The 20,392-nt window shown below is 41.1% G+C and overlaps 2 protein-coding genes across 4 annotated transcripts in view; one reads left to right on the top strand and one right to left on the bottom strand.

Moving 5' to 3' along the window:
• Positions 1–1,604: 1,604 nt before the first annotated feature.
• On the bottom strand, positions 1,605–8,713 carry CGGBP1 (CGG triplet repeat binding protein 1). 2 transcript variants are annotated; one of them, XR_014618406.1, is made up of 3 exons: positions 8,642–8,713; positions 4,931–6,472; positions 1,605–3,802 (listed from the first exon to the last, which is right to left on the bottom strand). XR_014618406.1 is itself a non-coding variant. In XM_084286658.1 (2 exons), the coding sequence occupies exon 2, from the start codon at positions 6,440–6,442 to the stop codon at positions 5,939–5,941; it is 504 nt and encodes a 167-aa protein (XP_084142784.1). In that variant the 5' UTR covers positions 6,443–6,472; positions 8,094–8,503; the 3' UTR covers positions 1,605–5,938. The 2 variants fall into 2 exon arrangements, 1 of the variants encoding a protein (XP_084142784.1); XM_084286658.1 differs by lacking the exon at positions 8,642–8,713 and adding an exon at positions 8,094–8,503 and having other exon boundaries at positions 1,605–6,472.
• Positions 8,714–8,961: 248 nt separating this feature from the next.
• ZNF654 (zinc finger protein 654) overlaps positions 8,962–20,392 on the top strand; it is a 35,613-nt gene continuing 24,182 nt past the window's right edge. The window contains exons 1-2 of one of the 2 annotated variants that reach the window (XM_084300156.1): positions 8,962–9,094; positions 19,936–20,081. In XM_084300156.1, the coding sequence (XP_084156282.1) occupies positions 8,975–9,094; positions 19,936–20,081 (266 nt within the window). In that variant the 5' untranslated portion in view covers positions 8,962–8,974. Of the gene's footprint in view, positions 9,095–19,935; positions 20,086–20,392 lie in introns of those variants that run through there. The other variant, XM_084300157.1, reaches the window with a different exon arrangement.

Genomic DNA, 20,392 nt, shown 5'->3' with positions numbered 1-20,392 from the left:
GGAGTTGGGACACTAAAAAGCTCATCTCAAAGGTAGAAGAGACCAAAATGGGTATTTGGTAATCGTTTATAATTTCTATTTTATACTAAATTTTCTATTTTGTACTTAATACAATTCTATTTTGTACTTGATCTGTAACACTTAGGATTGGTCTTGAGGCTGCCCTCTGACAAGCCTGAGTGACAGGTGCAGAAGCTCTCTATCCCATCTGAGTCTGCACCTTGTGCTTGTGAGATGTGCTACCCCCTGCTTTTGAATACGAAAGTAGTGTCCTTACCACTGGAAGACCCATAAATTCCAAACCCCTTGTAGTCAGTGAGAAGTTGCACGATGGGCAGAAAAAAATCCTTACCTGACTTAAGCAGAACTTCCATAGACGGTCTATCCTCTAGTCTCTGCTGTCCAGCCTATGTAAATGACAAATGCCCAACCTAATTACTTTCAGGCCATATTTCTACTGTTAATTATCGTTTATGTAGTCCTACTGCATCTTGGATATGGGTTAAACCATGTGATTCACTTAGGAAAGTAAACTGTCATTGTGAAAATTTAGCAAGGCTGAGTTAGCAAACTCTAAATGAGTTTGCTAACCTCTAATGAGTTTGCTAATCTCAGCTGATTCTGCAGCAGCTTCCCCACACATTGTTACTGATGCATTGATTCAGCAACTGTATGTAACCTTCTTTCAGAGAGGAATTACCCATGCAAGAAAACTTTACGAAAGGGTATGTTTACTTCTCTTGTGCTTTTCCATGTGGTATAAGGGCAAGAAAAAGTAGCCTGATCTAAAGGGGCTGACATCTGAACATGATTGAGAGTGGGAAATTAATGATTAATAAACTCATGAACCAAGAGGCTGCAAAAGTTTCTCACTGATCTATCATGAGATTTCATGCCAATCAAGAATTCAGGAAAAGAAACTTGAAAATAATCAACCCCCCACTTGATTAGTTTGACAGGCTGAAGTTTTTGCTTTTTTTTAAGTCTGTAAGGGAGTCAGAGATCAAATGCTGACCTTTTTGCAGATAGTTTGGAAGGACCTGATTCTTCCATGTTGCAGAAGCCCTTACTGAAAAGATCTGAAGCATTAGGCAGCTTCAGGATGCTATACCTACAGATCGCTTACTGTAATTTCAAAATGCATAGCAATTATTGCACTCAGCATTCACTTGCCACCGGAGGTGTGATTAGGGAATTTCTGTCGCAAGAAAAAGTCACATACGTGACTGGCAACAGGGATTCTGTACATTCAGTCCTGAAACATACTTCAGTGTGATTGTATAGATGCATCAACAGTCAACCTGCATCAAAACAGAGTAAAAGCTAGAACAATGGCATGGGCGCATCTTTCCCTTGCAATGTCACCAACCATTTCCACTGCCTTGCATTACTGTTATATTTGAACTGCCACAGTTTCTTTATCTGCTTTCTTGTTGAAATAAGAGATCATGCATAAATTCTATGAAAAAGGAATTCCTTTATTTTTAAAAAAGGACCATTTTTCCATTACCAAATGAAAACTTTACAAAGTAAAGTATTTCTCTTCCAATAGTATTTTAATATAAAAACTTAAATCACTTTCTCTGGTCTTTCTGCTCTAACAGGAAGCCCGGTGGCACTGCAGGAGACTGAACCCAGATAGTTTCAGCCCCACTCTAGTACCTGATCACAGGTTCATCACTTGTTTCAGTAAAACCAGTTCTGCGGCCACTTACCAGAAGCAAAACATCCTTTAACATCAAAACAAAAATACAGCATCTTCACTAGCCCAGAAGAGACTAAACTCTAATAGCATTATTACAATGAGAAGCTTTGTTAAAAAAAATTTATTTTGAAAGTTAGACACAACCTTAAAATTGTACAAAGACAACAAGCACTCAAATTACACAAAAAATTAGCAGTGAGTACAATGCGAACACAGTAACAGTGAGTCTTGCCTCTCTTTATATGCAAATATAAATAGAGTTAATCCTTGTCAAACTTCCAGCTTTTTTTTTTTTTTTTTTTTTTTTCCCCCTCCTGAAAACCAGCTCATTATGCTGCAAAACCTAGCAGGGAGCATTTCACTGTTCAGTTCAACAGAATTGTTAAAAGGGGCTCTGACTAAAAATAGTCCTTCTATCATGAGAATATCCCATACTTTGTAGAACCAAGTTTCTCTCTCAATTGAACAACAGCTTTCCCTTTCATTATGTCCAATGTGTCACCTCCTCTAAGGACCTGCCAAATTACAGGCTTCAAGTGTTTCAAAATACTAGAACTCACGTTTGTTTTTTTTTTTTTTTTTCAAGAACATGCATGCTGAAACTAACATGGTGCATACACATAAGTAGTCACAAAACAGAGAATGTTCCTTTTGTCTGGTATTTTACTCTTTGAAAGTATTGTTCTGAGAAAAGCACTTCAGAGACATTTTAGCTGTGAGTTGGCTAAAATAATGGAAGTACATGATCAGAGTAGGTTTTTTTTGTTGTTGTTTTTTAAATTACACTTAGTTTCAAATATATTAATAAAATCACCTGGAAAAAAAAAAGTATCCCTTATAGCCTGTCCCTTTCAAATGCGCATATGACAAAAAGTAGAAGCTGCTAACATCCTCCCTTTACTTTTGAGAGTATTCTTTATATGAAATAAATGAAAAAATAACACAATGTTCTTGCAGAAAAAAGCAAAACCCCATAGAGATTGTTAATCAACGTAACCACAGCCTCTGTGGTAGGAATTTGTTATTACTTAGTTTTAGACATACCAGAAAACCTCGGCTGTAAGTCTTCCCTAAGATCAATACTAATTAAATCAAGGTTATGCTTTATCCAACCACGGCCACAGCAGCAAAATTATGGTATGAACTTGACTATTTGCAGGACTCAGTTCCAAGACTGAGTGGAACCATTTTTACTTTAAAAGAAAACAACCGTAACTGTCTTGTTCACGATTCAGGCCATGTCCATGAATATAAACTCACTTATTATTCTTTCTAGCTTACCTAGAACTAATTTATTTTCAATTGTTTTACCTCGTTATATATTGCATATAATCTGGTAATCTTGACTTTCACGAGGCTTCACAATTTTTTTTAACGTAAATATTCCACTAGTAAGACATCACTGTCCTACAAACTGCTGTGCATTGCAATTCATTTAGTTCCATTCAAAATCCTGCTGATTTATTTCCAAGCTCTTATAAGTTGGTAGCCTATGGCTACACTGATAAGGTTCCTTACCAGGCTCATATCCTCTCCAGTAATTCTGCATTAAAAATACATTGAAGCTAGAGTAATTTCTCAAAATACTTACACAATTGTATTCTGTATGCAGAACCTAAATTTACAGACTACTTTGTAAGTTGGGAATAAGCTTTTGATAAACTAGGTGGTCAAATACTACTTTGCCTTATTGAGGATGACTGACTATTTTTTTTTTTTATCAAAAGCTGTCGATACCACTACCTTTTATTTTCAATTTATTTCTTTATTTTTAATGTAATGGGAGGAGTATAGGTAATGTTATCGTTAGGTTTTTCAAAATATCTGTCAGTTTGCGGGTCCAAGGAAAAACATACGTTCAATTCTGCCTGACATGGTTATGGGGTGTAGCCTGGAAAGTCCCATGTTCACAAAGACTGAGCTAACTAGCTCAAATCTGTATCTTTTAATCACACCATTCTCTCAACACTTTTGTTTAGTGGAAGCCTGTTTTCTCTACACTTCTTTGTTTCTTGTTTGCTTCAATTCTAAGATGGCATTCATAAGGTGAAAAAAAAATTAAAGCAAGGATATTGTTTCACTGTAATGAGACAGCAGCTGTAAAAGAACACGTTAAATTATTGTCAGGACAGAAAAGGCTATTGGCAGTGTACCTTTCATTTGGCTTAAGAAAATTTATAACAGTTCTAGCCCAAGGCAGTTCATTATCTTAAGCAAAACTCAAGCTTGTGCAATAGCAAATGATATTTGGGAAGGCATATTTTAATACCTAGGATTAGAGAAAAAAAAAAAAAAATCACTACTGTTATTTGCCGGAAGTTCTAAACCAGCAACCAGTATCACTGACAGGATTTCTGTGACCACATCAAGTCCCACTACTTTCAACAGGGACAAAAGTTGCACTGGGGTACTGAATACCTGCGTGGTGGTACATGTGGATAGGCAGCCTTCTGCTTTTTACTTTTGTCCATTTGCTCAAACTCTTCACAAAGCAGGAGACCTGGCTATAACCTAACACCATCTGCATTCCTTCAGGAGCTAATTGCATAAAACCCAGCTGTTACTAAGTATTATAAGTCTCTTTTAATCCAGCAAAGGAGACTCTCCTCTAGAAACAGCACGGAAACAAAATGAGCAGGTCATTTTGTCTCTTTTAGCAAATACTTAGTGTTGCTGTAAATATCCTGAATAAAAGAAATAATGAAAAACAGATGCTGTGAAACTCTACCAGGGACAGGAAGCTGACCAGTACTACTGGCTCCGCTTGAGGGAGTTAGAAGCATGCTTACACCGCTATACCCACTGAGTGGAGGATTTCTATGCTACTTAGAAGATGCTTGGCACCTCCCTGAATCCAGAGCATTTAAAGAAAATCTAGGACAGGCAGAAGTTGGTCATAATCCAACACTTTGCACAATGCTCCCTCCTTCCATTCAAAAACTTCATAGCATACTTACGTGGAGTGGACTATTTGGCATAATCACTTGGAATAGCTTAGTAATAGCTTACTAGATTTGGGAAAGAGTATTATTGAAAATTTTCAATTTACAACTGTACTTTTTGCCAGTTCAATAGCTGTGATCTTGGCACAGAGTAAGAAATATAGTCCAGGTGTACAATTCCAGTATAGCTTCAAAGTATATATGCATTCCTATTTGCTTGTACAGCTATTGGATAGCCTTCCTTTGTGGTAACTATTCTGAAAACTATTTTAATAATTTTTACCTCCTTTTTTTGAGGTCAAGGCCAAAGAAGTAGAGTACCTTCACGGAGAGCTGGAGGAGCCTCTTCTCCTGTGCACCCTAAAAAGCTCACTCAACTCCGCTATTTAGTGCCTCTCCCACACCCAATTTAGATTCGGCATCTTTTGTCCTGCTGGTAAGAAAAAGGCATTTTTCCCCTCTACTAAGATCTTGGTCCAGTGTAAGATTCATTTGACAGCAGCTGCACTGTAAACCACTCTGTTACTGGTTTGTCCATTCAGCTTCCAAAGATTGGCACTGGAACCGAAGGGAATGTGTTGAACAGAGAAAAGGAAACACTGATTTAAAAGAGCAGGCATGGTAAACCTTCAAAACTCCTGGCTTTATGAGAATAGTGGAGTTCAAAGGTCAGTACACAAGAACAGCTATGTAAGCTAGATAATGAACGCATCCACAGTTCCATCAAATAGGGTAAGAATATTCTAGAAGAAAAACATTTCCTGGTTTAGATTATAAGCCAACTTGATTAGGAATTTGCAGTAATCCTCCCCTGAAAGACCAGTTATATTTAACTAAACATTCTTACAGCTTCTTGCATTTCAAATGCGCAGCACTTCTTGGTCACTCACGGACAGGATACTGGACAAAGCAGTCCACTGACATGATTAACAATTCCTACTGCGTCTTCTTCCTTGCATGCTAAGATGCATGGTTTAGGTAAGTGAGGTCCTCCATCCAAGTGCCTTTTTCTCAGCGTCAGTTACAGCTGGGCTGAGCGTAGACAGGACGTATGCCAGGCACCTTCCCCACGTTCAACACGAGTTCTACGTCAGCGTAGCTCTGAAGCCTACTGCAGGGTTAGCAACAGCCTGTGGCATACCGCTCAGTTCACAAATAGATTGTCATTTCTACAATAATACAAAATAGCTTGTAAAATCAATATGTAACACTGTATATAAGCATGAATATAAAAATAAACCACACCATCAATATGTAAAACTTCACAACGATGATGAAAACAGTCTTCTTCTCAACGATCTTCGGTGTTGATGAGTTGGTTCTCATTGTCATACCCGTCAGGCAGGTATGCTTTCCTTAGCTGGTCTGACTTAGGTATCGAGCTACCATTCTTGACGTAGCGAGACAGGAAGGCTCGCACAGAAGGATGATCGGCCTTCTCGAGCGGAATATTCGCTTCCAGGCACATTTTCACAAAGTCCTGGATGACGCTGGTTTTCTCTGTTTGGGCAGTACTGTTGCACTGAAGGGAGGCCGTCAGAGTCCTTTGCTTCTTCCTGATGTTCTGTTCCTCAAACTCTGCCTTCCGCTTTGTATGCGTTTTTGACTTGAGGTGGTCGTTGATTGCAGACTTGCGAACGTGATTCAGAACCACATTGCAGGAAGTACAGAAGAGTTTTCCTCCATCCTCATGAAGCTCGCTGCCAAACTCGGTTACGCGATCCTGAGGAGTTACATAGAGAGCAGTCTTCGAGCGGTTACGTGATGGAGCAGACTTCACTCCAAACCGTTCCATTGCTGCCTGCAGTGAGCTCTACCCAAAAAGCTGAAAAGAATAACATAAAACGCTGTTAAAGCATGCTGGTGATTTCAATCAAATAGTATTAAGTGCAGTCTAGTCAATATCCAGCATAGTGCTCGTTGCCATCTAAAAGCCAATTACATGTAAACCATTTGTGAAACTATCATTGAACAGTTCTACAGGTCTCCAAATAACTTTGGAGAGGGAAGTTTGTCAGGGGTCAGTGTAAAATATTTTTTAGTTTCTACAGGGACAGAGCTCAATGGAATCCTTAAACTTAATTTGTTCCTCAATAAAAGTCACACAAATTTAATGTTTTTTTCATCAAGGTGGTTTTATCCGTTATTTTTTGAGAAAAATGGTGCTTTCTCAATGTTTAAACAAATTTAACAGTTTATTAGTTATGCTGACTCACTATTTGTCCATTGACTTCCTGAAAATCTATGTTACTTCTGTTAAAAAAAACTCAGGTGTCCAAGTATCAGGCAAGAAGTCCACTCTGTCCCTTACAAAGACCAGTAAAAAGACCTAAGCTTTGATGGCACTCACTTGGGAGTACCCTTCAATTTTGCCCCTGCCTCAACCCCTAACTAAGACTCAAAGACTAACTTAGAGGCCTAACTTAGAGTCAAAAGTGAATCTTCTTGTCACTGCAACCAGAGATTGCAAAGAAACTGCAACAAAAGCAGCCTACTGTGAACAGAAACTTGAATATGCACATTTCAATTCCAAAGGAAAACCATTTTTTTCCAAAGAAGACAACAACTTCTCTATGAAAGAATGCATAGACGAGACAGCCGGACTGTTTTGAACATCACTTTAAATTATGTTATTATCTAAGCAAGCAGTAACCTAGACTAATGTACTAAAATCAACCAGGACCTATTTCTTTTCTTTGTTGTTGGAAAACGTAGGAGCTGGTATAAATCTCATCCAGGATAATTTAAATCTTTTTTCAAAGTAAAGCTCTGTTCAGGTTTGATTTTTTTTTAAGCAAAATAATAATTGACTTAATTTTCTACCTACTTTCTACTGAAAAAAAAAAAGGGTTTCTTAAGAATTCCATGGCAAATATTCTGAGGAAACATAACATGATGGCCAACATTTATTTATGGGTATGAATGACTTCAAGGAACTTAGTATTATCTGTGTTGATTACAAGAAGGAATGAGCATCTGAATACCTCTAGATGTGCTACTCTCTGCATTTACTTTGTTACACACATGCAACATTTTAAAAATCCGCCTTGAAAAGACCGAATTTGCCAACTAACTTGTCGATTAACAAGTTGAGCTTGTCCAACTTTAAGGATTGAATAGTTTTTGCTGTTCAGAAGGCCATTCGCTTGCTCTGGGAAAAGGGTAAACAAACAGAGAATTCAGTCCTCAAGACAACAAGGACACGCATCGCTCCACTAAGAGATGACAACCTTTAGTAAATGGGAGCCAAAGGTATGCTTGCTCTTAGGTATTTTCTTAATCATTTTTTTTAAAGTAATTTGCAACTTTCCAGGACCATCAGCCTTCAATGACACTGCATAATGAATGTGAATGTTTAAGATAAGTTTTTACATTCTTTTGGATCTATCCACGCAACTTTCACAGACAACCTAGTTTCCTGAAATCAAAGTTTCAACAAGCCTTACCCCAAAATAACGCTGCCACTCAGGAGTTTGACATGTCAGAACGAATGATCTCCGAAACCGGGTGCCTGCAGTTACGCTACGTCCAAATTAAGAACGGCAGTTCTACGAATAGCTCAAATAGTAAAAAGCGGGATATTTTTTTCCAGATCTCAAGGCTTGGCGTGGATTCTCAGGTATGACTGGGTTCCTGCGCGGGGGGGAAGGCGTGCACCCAGCCGGCCTATTCCCCACTTATTCCCCGGTGCACTGGGAACCGCACCGAGGCTCCCGGCAGCAGCAGGAGCCCCGAGGGGAGCCGCGGACCCCGCTCCCCCGGCCCCACTCGCGCGGGCGGCGAGGCGCTGCTGCGGGTGCGGGGGCTGCACCCCGGGCACCCCCTGGGGAACGGGGGCGCCTCCTCAGCGCCGCGCCCACACCACACACACACGGGGCTCTGTGTATACACCCCGTAACCGCACACCCAGCGCCCCCGCCCCGCCCCGCGCCCGGCCCCTGCCTCCCCGCTCCCCCTGAGCGGGGACCTCGCCCGCCCCCGGCCCGTCCGTTACCCGCCGTTAGCGGCCGTTACCGCCGCGCCCTGCCCGCCGCCGCGCAGGCAGCCGGCCCTACCCAGGCTGGCGGCCGCGGTAGGCGGGCCCTAGCAACCCGCCTAGCAACCGCCGCCGGGGAGGGCGGGGCGAGCAGGGAGGCCGGCGCCGATTGGCTGGCGGCGGCGGGGCGGCGGGGAGACGGGCGGCCGGCCGGCCCAATGGCGAGCTGGCCGCGAGGAGGCGGGGCGAGGAGGCGGGCGCGGCCGGACGTGAGCTGCACGGCGGGGAGGGCGGCCCTTCCGGCGGGGCAGGGAGGGGGCCGCTGGGTACGCGCAGGGCGGCGGGGGCAGCATGGCGGAAGACGAGAGCGACCAGGAGGCGGAGCGCCTCAGCGAGGAGCTGGAGGCCCTGGCGCCGCCCGGCCCGCCGCCGCCGCTGGGCAGCCAGGCCTACTGCCGCCGCTTCTGCCAGGTGGGCGGCAGCGCTCGCTTTGGGGGGCTCCCGGGGCCGGGGGGGAGCCCGCACGGCCCAGCCCCGGGGTGAGGGGGGTGGGGGGGGGGAGGGTGTGCTGGGCCCTGGGGTGCGGGGAGGGGCCTGAGGGGGGGGGGCGCCAACAGGTCGTGCTCCCGGCCGGTGCCGCCGGCAGGGTGCTGGCTGCACATGGGGTGGCACCCGGGGTGTCCCGGCCGCCGTGCCTGCCCTTCGCCGAAGCACACGGCCTGGGCGATGTCGGATGGAAGCGCCTCGTTGCCTCAACTCCTCGGCCGCTTAGCGCTGCGCCTGTGTTCTTCCATTTCAATAAAGGGGCTTCTCCGTTACTCTTTTCTGTTCTTAACCCGCAGTGGAACACTTAATTGATAATTTGCTTATTGCGGTTGGCATCTGGAACTCTCAGTGTGCTGCTCAGTAAGTCTCCAGGTTGCTTTTTGGTTTCATCTCAGTCCTCTTAAACAAATTTTTGAACAGACAATAATATCCATTCTGTACGGGCTCAACACATCCATTTTGACATCTGTAAGGCCAGTAAAAAGAGCAGCAGAGGTTTTTGGAAGTATGGGGTAAATCACAGAATCACGCGGTGGTTCTGTAAGTCACAACTGCATTTCATGAAGTTGGCAGGTCGGAAGGCTACACAGGCTTCTGTCAAGATTACAAATTCTATCTTAGATTTTTCAAGCCATACTTGCTGCATGTTGAACTCATGCTGACAAGGAAGTGGAGGCAGGGTGGTAGTTTTATATATAATGCCAATCCCATGTCATGGACAAAACTAGGAATTAGTGGGGAAGAGGACAAGACCCGGGGTTAAATTTCTCTGTGAAATGGTTGTAGCACAGTTATTGATGGTAGAGTATCCAAGTCACTTGACCTTGACTTCTGCAGTTTCTTCTGTATAGCAAGAGCGCCAGGCCCTCTCCCCTACTTTGTTTTGCTTCAGGCAGCCAATGCTCAGATTTTATAAAGGCGTCTCTTTCTTTTCTTTTAAATTTATTCTAAACAACACGTAGTTGAAATAATCCTGTTGGAAGTGAGATAATACACTAATACTTTGTCGTCAGGGTGTTTTCGTGCTGGAATTTGGCCTGGTGATCAGCAGTCATGTGCTCACTCAAAATACGGTCTTCCATGTTTTGTTTAAGCATGTTTTGTAAGAATATATTCCTCTAGTGATTTAACTATGTAAATGCAGGGTCTCAACTAGTGTGCTAGCATAAAAAGCCTCTATCTGCTTGTAACTTCTCATGGTTTTATACCCAGTGAAGTTCTGAGTCCTCTATGTGAGCTCATTTACCCTGAGGTTGGCAGTGGGATATTTGTGTCTATCCACACCTGGATGTACAGAGGGCTTTAGGCCCTCAGTGTACTCAGGAAGTGATGGAATGTTTTTGTGTTTACTTTTTGAGAAAGTATTGGAAATGTGTGTCAAGTTTAGGTCACCTCTCCCTTTTAACATTTCTTATAAAGGATGATTTCTCATTTAAATCATGTTATTTAATTAGGTGTGGCTTTCATTTTTCCAGGTATGTCTCTTAGTTTTTTCTCTCTGCCTCTACAGTATGTTGGAGCATGTTACTTTGTACTTTCCTATATGGGTCTTCTGAAATCAGATATTCTGACTATTGTACAGATCAAGCCTCTCCACCTCATTCCACTCCACACTGATAACACAATTTTGCTTGTCTTAATGTTTCTTTGGCGCTAATACACGTCCCAGTTTGGGTAGTGTGTTCCTTTTGTTTTGTGTCAAAAGTTGAGCAACAGTTATAGAGAGTTACTTCGCAATAATACATGTGCTCACACTACCTGAAAGAAACGTTTTTATTGTTCATGTTAACTGTTGGTGTTAGTAGCCAGTAGTTACATGTATATAGTTCCATTACCTGTAGTTACATTGCTGTCTTAAACGTGCCTGCATCCATGCTTCTTGGAGCTGCAGCAAAAGCGAAACAAGGTGTCATTTAATGAAGGTGGAAGCAAAGACCTTTTGAGTGATCTTAGAGTGAGAGATGGACCTAGACCTTGATAAGCGTTAACGTGCATGCCTTTTGTTTCAGGAGTCTGTTGAAAAGGTGAAAAAAGTCTGTGAACAGCCAGTTGAGTGCTCTGGAGGCCTGGAGTATTGCAGCTGAACTTCGCTTTCAGATAGTTGATGAAGTAAGAGTTGCCAAAGGTGACTCTGGGATATCAAGGCATTTTCCAAAATGTGCTCCTCATCGCAGTTCAGCGATACAAGAACAAGTCAGAATGTGGTGACTCTAGAGCCATGTCTGTTTTCTGGGGGTCTGTTTCTGTGTTGTAGGTGGGCATGGCTGCACAGTGCCATTACACCCTGACCCTTCCAAGGCAAATGGAACAAAATGTTTTCTTCGGTTACTTGAGGTTGATAACATGGGGGAGACAAAATCAAGATTCCTGTGGCTGGGAATGAAGAGAGATAATTGGAAGATAAGTGCCCAGTTGATGCATCTGTGTTTCCTTCTAAAAATTGGTGATTTGGCATTTCTTCATGTTTGTAAAGTTCACTGTGTATTGAAACAGTGGTTTGGAAAAACAAGGTTAGTGTTCCCGGCTTTGGCAAGCAAAAGAATGAGGCCTCTGTGACTAGTTCGATAGAAATTTGACAGGTGGCACCTTAAGGAGAAGCCCCTTAGTCCAGACATTTGCAAAAGTTTCCTGAGCTCAACTGGTTCTGTCACATGCAGAATTTGTAATTCTGTTCAGATTTTTTAGGGACTCCTGCCCTGCCTCTGTGACCCGAGCCCCTGGGAGCTTCCTGCATGAGGGAAAAGAAATAAAGAGGGGCAGATGAAGTAGTGTAGGCAGTTTCTTTTGCTGTGAGGGTGGAGGGAGTGCTTCTATAGTTAGAAGGATGAATTTGACTGGAGAACAAACCTTAAGAGCCAGATGGGAAGGGAACATAGCTTGTTTTGTTGCACTTAAGGTGGCTGTAGCTTCATCAACTAGATTATTCTCTACAGAGACTTTTCTCATAACATCAAGATGTATCAAAATGTTACAACTTACACCCAGCATTTCTGTAGTTGTCCACATGGCTGCATAACTGTACCAGGTGTTGTTTTCATGTTGTTCAGTACCGACTCAAACACAAGGTGATTCTGGTGTAAAGTAATGCTGCGAGGGCTAAATGCTACTTGATCTTCTTTAACTGGGGCATCAGCTTACTGCTTTCCAGTACGCGCTGACCTCCTGAAATAAAGGTTGCCTGGTTTGCTTACGTGAATTGGTGGTATCTTGAGTCACAGCTAGAATAGCAATTCTTGGGTTTTTAAGTTCAGAAGCTAAGAAGTAAAACGTATTAAGTAGACAGTAGAGAAGATGGTGGTTCCTGGATTTATTTTAGTACACACACACACACAAAAAGAAATGAAATAAGTGGTATATGGCTTAACCACCATCTATATCGATACCACTGTCTATGTCTGTTTTGGTGTCTTCATTACGTTGTGTGGACAAAGGTAGTAAAACAGACGCATCTTTGAATGTACTTCCAACTTTGGGAGTAATACACTTCCACACTTGTTGCCATGTGCTTAAATTTGATGGTATTTGTGCTTGATACTTACTTTGATCTTCAAGACAATAGTTGTTAAATTGCTCTTGTATTTTATACAGAAAAGGCTTCAGGTTTTGCCAGACTTCAACCATCATTAATTTTGGACTGTTGGTTTTGGGATACATTTGATATCCATACACTGTTTCGAAGAAGTCTTGGCAAGCGGAGTGCTAGTAATGGCAAGTGATCTCTTAAATTTGTTTGAACCTTTTTTTTCTTTGAAAAGGAAAAATTTGAGCCAGTTGTTTCCTCTTGCAATGAGGTGTGGTGTTCTAGTTTTTTTTTTTCTGTAGCTTTTTGAATTAAAAAAACCTTTATAGTTAGTGGGTCAAGTTTTGAGAGCACTATTTCAAGTCACATTAGTCTTATTTGACAGACATTTTTAGTTTTCATAATGTGTGATATTGCTAATTAAATTAAAGAGCAAATTATGCAGTCTGTAATAACTAAATTTAAAAAGCATCCAAGAATACCATATTGATTTGAAACACTTAAATTTGAAAGTTTGTGTGTTCTTTTTTTTTTTTTACTGTGTCTGTCTCCTTTTGGCTGGGGAAAAAAACAAATGTGTTCAATTTGTTGAACACATGTAGGCTTCCAGGTAGCTGCTTAGTATTGTGCTGCTTGAGATGCAGGATGAAAAAGAAATCCTTACAAACTACAAGTGGTAAGCACCATCTACCCAGAAGTTGAATGCCAGATGTAAGCTTCAGTTCTGTTAATGATGACATGTCTGCAAAGAATGGTGGTGATGGCACTGTTTCCTTTCTCACTTGATAAGAAACCTGATAAGCCACTTGTAGCATACCTGGTTGTCATCAGTCAACTTTTAGGGAGAATTCAGGACAGGAGCAGTTGACTTAGAGCCTCTTTATTTGCAGATAGATTTATTTGTACGCTGAAGGAGGCAGTCCTTAGTGCTGCTTAGTGGCCTTCCCACTAACATCATGAAGTCTTTTCTTATTCACATACTGATTCCCTCTTTGTAGTCTCCTCAACCTCCTGTCTGCTTTATCTTGAGAAATCACCTCCAGTGCTGTAAATATTAACCCCTTCTTTCAGCTTTTAGAAAAAGGATAGGTTTCTGGGATTTTAGCATTATTTTGTTTTCATTCCTTTGTGCCTGTATACTTTTCAGCATCATGGTAATGTTTTTCTCCTCCAGTTCTCTGGAACTTGTTATGACTCAGTCAGCAGCTTCTTTGTACTGCTTCTTTTCCAGTTTATAACACCTTCTCTCAAAGGTTAGCTTTTGTATGAAAAATAAGCTTGTCAGTTTTGTATGAAAAATATACCAAGATTCTTGTAATGTAGAAGTTGAAGGTTTGTACACCTAAAAAGAAGCATGTCTTTTGAATGATGCTGCTGCAGCATAGTCTGGCAGATTACAGATGGTTTCTTGCTCAAATTTCTTCAAGTAATAAAAGGCAGATTTATTTTAATTAGGTAGCATAGAGATAAACAAAAGGTAGCACAGAAATTAGGAAAGGCCTGTTTTAGATGGCAGTTGTTCAGATGAGAATAAATCCTTGTGTTTTTAACTTGAAACTCACCTTAAGTTGTGTCCTGCTAATATCACTTGTGATCTGAACTTGTGTGTTGATGCGTCAGTTTGCATGTCAACTGTCTATGTGTGTAATCAAAACAATTCCACAAACTGGTTGATTTTCACTCTAGGAGGGACTAATTGAAAGGTGAGGAGAAATATTACACCTTCTTGTTTCATGACTGAAAGAAGTATTTATATTGAAATCTTAAACATGTACATTAACTCTGTGCTACAGGGAGTCAAATCTAGTTTTCTAGGATTAATGTATAATTTCACTGCTGTTCAAATGACAAATTGTAAATATGGATGGAAGCTTGCTCTTTGGTTAGCTAAATGTAAGGGATATGTGGAACGCTGCCTTAGGTAGTGTTCATACTTAAAGCAAGCTGCGCCAAATCCATGAGCTTTCAGTGGCTGCGGGTGGGGGGAAGCATTTAGCTCTGAGGGTAGAGCCTTGGCAGAAACTTGCCTTTATAGAATGTGTCATACTGTTGCTGGGTGATCTTTTTTCTTTTGCCAGAAGTATGGTTATGTTTGGTTACTCCTTATGTAATACTCACATGTGAATTGCAGTAAAGCCATTACTTACATCTATCTTGTAGTTAGTGATTCAGAATGGTTTTGTGTGATGTATCGATTAAATAATGTTTTATGCAGCCTGAAAGTTTTTAAGATCTTTCCTACTCCTATTTGGCCGATTAATCCCTTTCTGTAAGGATACAGTTAGCTTGACTGTATGTCAAAATGTACCAAAATTATGGCCATCGACTCAATAAGATTAAAAAAAGTAAAAGGTTTGTTTATTTTTTTTCTGATGATTCCAGGTAGTATACTCCATGTAGAATACATCTGGCATTACTCGCAATTTACTTGTACTCTTCTAGAACTGAACTTTTATATCTGAGCTGCGCTGGTACTTCTGGGGTAGTCAGCCAGTGTTAGCTATTGCTTTTAATGATGGTCTTTAATTTTCAGGAAAGTCATATTTAAACAAGCTTTTTTTTTTTTTTAATTTATTATTATTATTTCCTTGACACTTTAAATCCTTTTTGGTTGATTTTATCTTTTTTCTGTACCAAGCACGTATTTGTTACTTCATTTTTTGTGCCAGCTAGCTTTCTTGATAACTGTAAACAGCAGTACTCACAGAACTGTTGTGGCTTTAATCCCACGGTGACATCCTTCACTGTTACATCTCACAGGAAAGAAAAAAACAAGTAACTTCATTTAAAATGATAGTCATGACAAAACTTTGCCATTTCTTTTTGTTGTTGCGGAGAGGGACAGGAAAAGTTGTAGCAACCTCAGGCCTAGAGTTGCAAAAAACCTTTGCTTCACGTGTCTTACAGATTTTCAAATAACACAGTTACTCGTAATGTTTTAATTTCTTTACGTGTTTGGGGCATATTCCAATCGCTATGCACTTAGTCGCTTATACACAAGGGTATAAAAAAAATTGCACCCAAACAGAGCTCAGGAAGGGAATTGCTGCAGAAATTCATGAAAAACAAACCAACTACCTTCTTCTGTCTTCCTGCACTGTATATTGGACAAAGAACATGCCACTCTTCTGGCAGTGTTATGTGCTTCTTGCTTGGCTGGCTTCATTAAATCAGAATTATTTTTCTTGTTAAAAATGTGCTCATGAGCATGAACTTGAAATACTTAGGCATTTAGCATTCAGTGTAGTTATTGGATTTTTCTGAGGTGTTAATGATACAGCTTTTCAAGATAAGGGTGACCATATGCATGTCCCTTAGAGTTTTGTTTTCCTTTAAGAATATCAGAAGTGATAAAGTTAAGGATTTTGTTTTCATTTGGGGAATTCTCTTGGTTGTTTGTTTTAAACCTTGACTTATTTGGGTTACAGTCTCATTTCAAAGCATGGCACCAAAAAAAAAGGTGTTCCTGTTAAAGAAAAAGCTATTGCATGAGGGTGCTTAAAAGCAGACATTGACATATGTATGGAATTGCTAAACAAACTTTTTTTTCCCTTACAAATAGAATGTGTATGCAGGGTGGCTTGGAATTTATTTCATGCATAGTTTAGCACTTCTTTTCACTGTTTTATTGATGATAGTTTTAAGTCTTGAGAATTTGACTAATTTTAGATGTAACTTTTTTTCCTGGGACTGACAGATTGCATGTTTTCAGGTATCCATACTCCGAAAATAAGTGTGCCATTCATGTTCACAGAACCACAGAATGGTTTGGATTGGAAGGGACCATGAAGACCACCCAGTTTCAACCCCCTGCCATGGGCAGGGACACCTCCCACTACACCAGGTTGCCCAAAGCTCCATCCAACCTGGCCTTGAATACCTCCAGGGAATGGAGCATCCATGACTTCTCTGGGCAGCCTGTGCCAGTGCCTCACTGCTCTCTGAGTGAAGAATTTCTTCCTAGTGTCTAATCTGAACCTACCCTCTTTCAGTATAAAGCCATTCCTCCTTGTCCCTACACTCCTTGACAAAGAGTCCTTTCCCAGCTTTCCTGTAGCCATCATTAGGTAATGGAAGGCCCCCATAACGTCTCCCCCAGAGCCTTCTTTTCTCCAGCATGAACAACCCCAACTCCCGCAGCCTGTCCCACAGGAGAGGTGCTCCAGCTCTCTGAGCATCCTTGTGGCCATCCTCTGGGCCCATTCCAACAGGTCTATGTTACTCCTCACCAGTTTCAGGTGTGTCTGGGGGGGGGAGGGTGTCTGTGAATTTCTATGGATATATTTGAGTTGCAGGCTAATTGCCTACTCCAGTGCAGTGTTGCTCTTGACTAGGTTCTTCTCTATGCTACCTGTGGTACTTCATGGTCGGGTGGTCAGCCAGTTAACAAAGCCAATGCCAATGACCGATGGCTTTGGGGAGAGCAGGCTGTTTGCTGGTGAGCTAGCCCCTGAGCTAGCTTGCTTTGGGATCAGGGGAGTCTGTTGGTGCAGCACAGGCAACTATTAAGACTGCACAGGCTTTTGTAAGGTAGGACCATGCCTGTCGGAGACTGCTGTGTCAAACATGGTTCTCAGCATGACTTTCTGTTGCATTCGTTCTGAGCTCTGATTATCTGCAGAAGCAGTAACCCTGACATTAGTACCAGAATCTTACCAGAAGTTCATATATGCCTAATTAAGGAATGAAATGAGCAAATACAGTAACTTTGATCTCTCTATATGCTTTCATAAGCATCAGATAGAGCCTTCTATTTATGTAGTTAGTACCTTTCAGAGGATATCTTTTTCAGCTCATGCGGTCTTTCATCCGCAGTATCCCTTCACTGAAGAGATCCATAGCTCGATTTCAGTGTGAAAAACTACCTCTTGTAATTCCTTTTGTTCCTGTTTACCAATCTCATTGCTCCTTACGTGAAATTTATTTTGCTACATAGCATTTGTTGCCTCCCTTCACATCTGTTCTAGTCCTACTGTGTTGTCTTTTAAAATCCGAATGGGTAGGTACCAGAATAGTGTGTGACTTGAAACGTGTGGGGATGTGCTGTGGTTTTGAGTAGGTAGCGCTCTGCTTTGCTGCCTTAACTCCTCTCCTCATGTTTAGTTTGCATTCTTGAGCACTGCGATGCACATTGAGTTGACGTTTTCATGAAAACATCTAGTATAATAACAGTCTTGCTCCAGGGTAGTAATTGCTAATTTGAAGGCCATCATATTAAATGTTTTGGCTGTTTGTTTTTTTTTTTCCTCAAGTATCATTGCGTGCTTGTCTCTGTGGAATTTCATAACCTGCTGTCATAAATCCTTTCTACAGTTATTTACAGTTAGCACCTTATGCTACCAAGAAAAAATTAGTATCATAAGAAAATGTTGTTGTCTCACTGGTTGAAATTATTTACGACCATATCAGTACTGTAGCTGTCAAGCCTAACTGTTGTAGAATACCACAGTGGGAATGGAAACTTCCTCTACTTGCTAAAGCCACCCAAAGCTGTTCTGTGCTGCTTTGTTTTTCCGAAGACTTCTGTAGTTCCCTGTTCAAGGCACCTTGTTAGAAATATTAGAGAGCTCACAATAGACGGTGTCAGTGTAATTTTATTAAGTGCTTGTTCTTCCTTGAAGAGGAAGAGGATTTATTCATGAGTCTGCTAATTCTCATCCAATTGACCTAGATATTTGCTGCATTAAACTAACTGATTTTCAAACAGGAATTATTGCAATAAATTTGGCAGAAAGAATACATTTTCAAAACAGTAATCAGCCTTGGTTGTTTTTTGTGATGATAAAAGATTACCGGTCCCATTACGAATAGCTGCTTTGCGTTAGAGCAGCTCTAACCAATCTGTCAGGAATGGGACACTGGCCTGTTTGTGTTGCAGAGCCCGAACTTAACTTAGCTAAAGCTTTTAGCTTTTTAGCTTTGGAGCTAAAAATATTGGCTGTTCAAATTGACTTTTAAATCCTTTATTTAGCTGATAGGCAACAGGACAAATCTGAGAGGGATTCACAGACTTGAAGTCGAAAAGAAATCCTGAAGGAAAATATATCTAATTTTTGTTTCAATTTATTCCTTGAATCACTCACTGGTTCCTTGTGTGTGCTTTAGCTTTTTCTTTGTAACATGACTGATGGCGTTGTGTTCCCTCAGCTTCTCACATCCTAAGGGTGTAGGAGATGTCAGTGAAGTTTCCTCAGCAGGAGTGGAGTGCCCCAAGCCCTAGTGCCCAGCTCGGTCTCTCTCTTCTGCTTCTACTGAAGCTGTGCCATTGCGATGGAGAAAAACGAGAGAACAATAAATGAGCAAAGGAGGCCTGAGCAGTAGTGCAGTGAGAAAGGCAACATGCCAAAGCATGAAGGAAACTGGCCCTGTCAGTCTTTGCCGGGTGCTGCCTGTGACCTGCATCTTGGCTGTTGGTTAAAAGAGTGGGCAAGACCCAAAGCCCTTGGCCTCCTTATTGCTGTGGGACAGCAGTGTAATGACCAGTCTGCTGCAGAGTTGGTGCGTGCTTTTACCCATGGATGTTTTAGTGCTGAGCTCGACTCAGTGCTGTACTCATGGAGCAGCCCAGAAACATGGGTATTCTTGCACTTAATAATACAAGTAAAATTGACTAGATGACCAGGCAAGGATTTAATCAGCGTCTCTATTAAAACACTTATTTTTCACCTTCGTGTTGCTTTATAAATAGCGGTACAGTTCCATAACTGTTGATCAGGGCACAATTTGCTTTAAGTTCTGTCATGCGCATAAAAAAGGCCAAACTTAGTTATTTTTTCAAATAGGAAGGAGTGACTGTACCCTTTTCTGCTGACATGAAGACTAGAAGAGTGCAGGCTAGTCATTTTCCTCTCTGAAAGTTTGTTTAGAAAAGGCTGTCTGGGTATTGTTACAGACACTCTAATTGGTATGCTGTTGCAAAATAAAAACTTAAGTTTAAATGCAGAATGTAATAACTACTGTGATACTATATTAGAATAAAGTATTTCCTGGACTTACCCTCTGAAAGGACTCAGTTGAAGATTCTTTATGGTACATCTTTTATAATGTAAGTCATAAAGTTTCTATTTTTTAAAATCTGGCACAGAAAATGGTTGGTGTTCCGTTTTTGTGGAATGAGACTTTTTGGGGTGATGAAACCCTGTTTCTGAGGAAGGAGGGGAAACAAAGGAGGTACAGTATTAACTTTTTTTCTAATTTAAGAGGATGTTTTTGGTTTGTAATATAGGTTTCAATGCTTTGTCATTAGGTTGTTGAAGACTATGCTGGAAGATGGCAGGTTCCTTTGCCTCAGCTTCAGGTGCTTCAAACGGCGCTCTGTTGTTTCACGTCTGCCTGTGTATCATTTCCAGCTGAATGTGAGCACGTACAATATGTATTGAGTAGCCTAGCTTTGTAAGTACATCTTATTTTTTTATTATTATTTCCCATAAAATGTGGAATGTCAGTGTTGCACTTCTATAATAGGAATAGGTTTTCAGAGGTCCTCAGAGCTTTTTTAAGAGCAGTTTTGCCAGTTTACTTAGCTGTGTAGAACCAAGTCACATGTGGTCAGAAAAGAACAGCTAACTGTGGATATGAAAACTAATTTAGTTAAGTCATTTTATGTAATTAAGTATTGAAGCTGCATATTCCAGTATTGTGTCACAAGGGTTTTCTGATGAAATTAATTATCTGAAGAAAGAAGTTAAGTGATCACCTTACAG

This window comes from Netta rufina (assembly GCF_964035555.1).
Source record: "Netta rufina genome assembly, chromosome: 1".
Classification (NCBI taxonomy): domain Eukaryota; kingdom Metazoa; phylum Chordata; class Aves; order Anseriformes; family Anatidae; genus Netta; species Netta rufina.
This window is presented reverse-complemented; position numbering and strand designations above follow the sequence as displayed.

Coding starts and splice junctions, on each gene's coding strand:
- CGGBP1 (XM_084286658.1), bottom strand. CDS start 6,442: ATGGAACGGTTTGGAGTGAAGTCTGCTCCATCACGTAACCGCTCGAAG.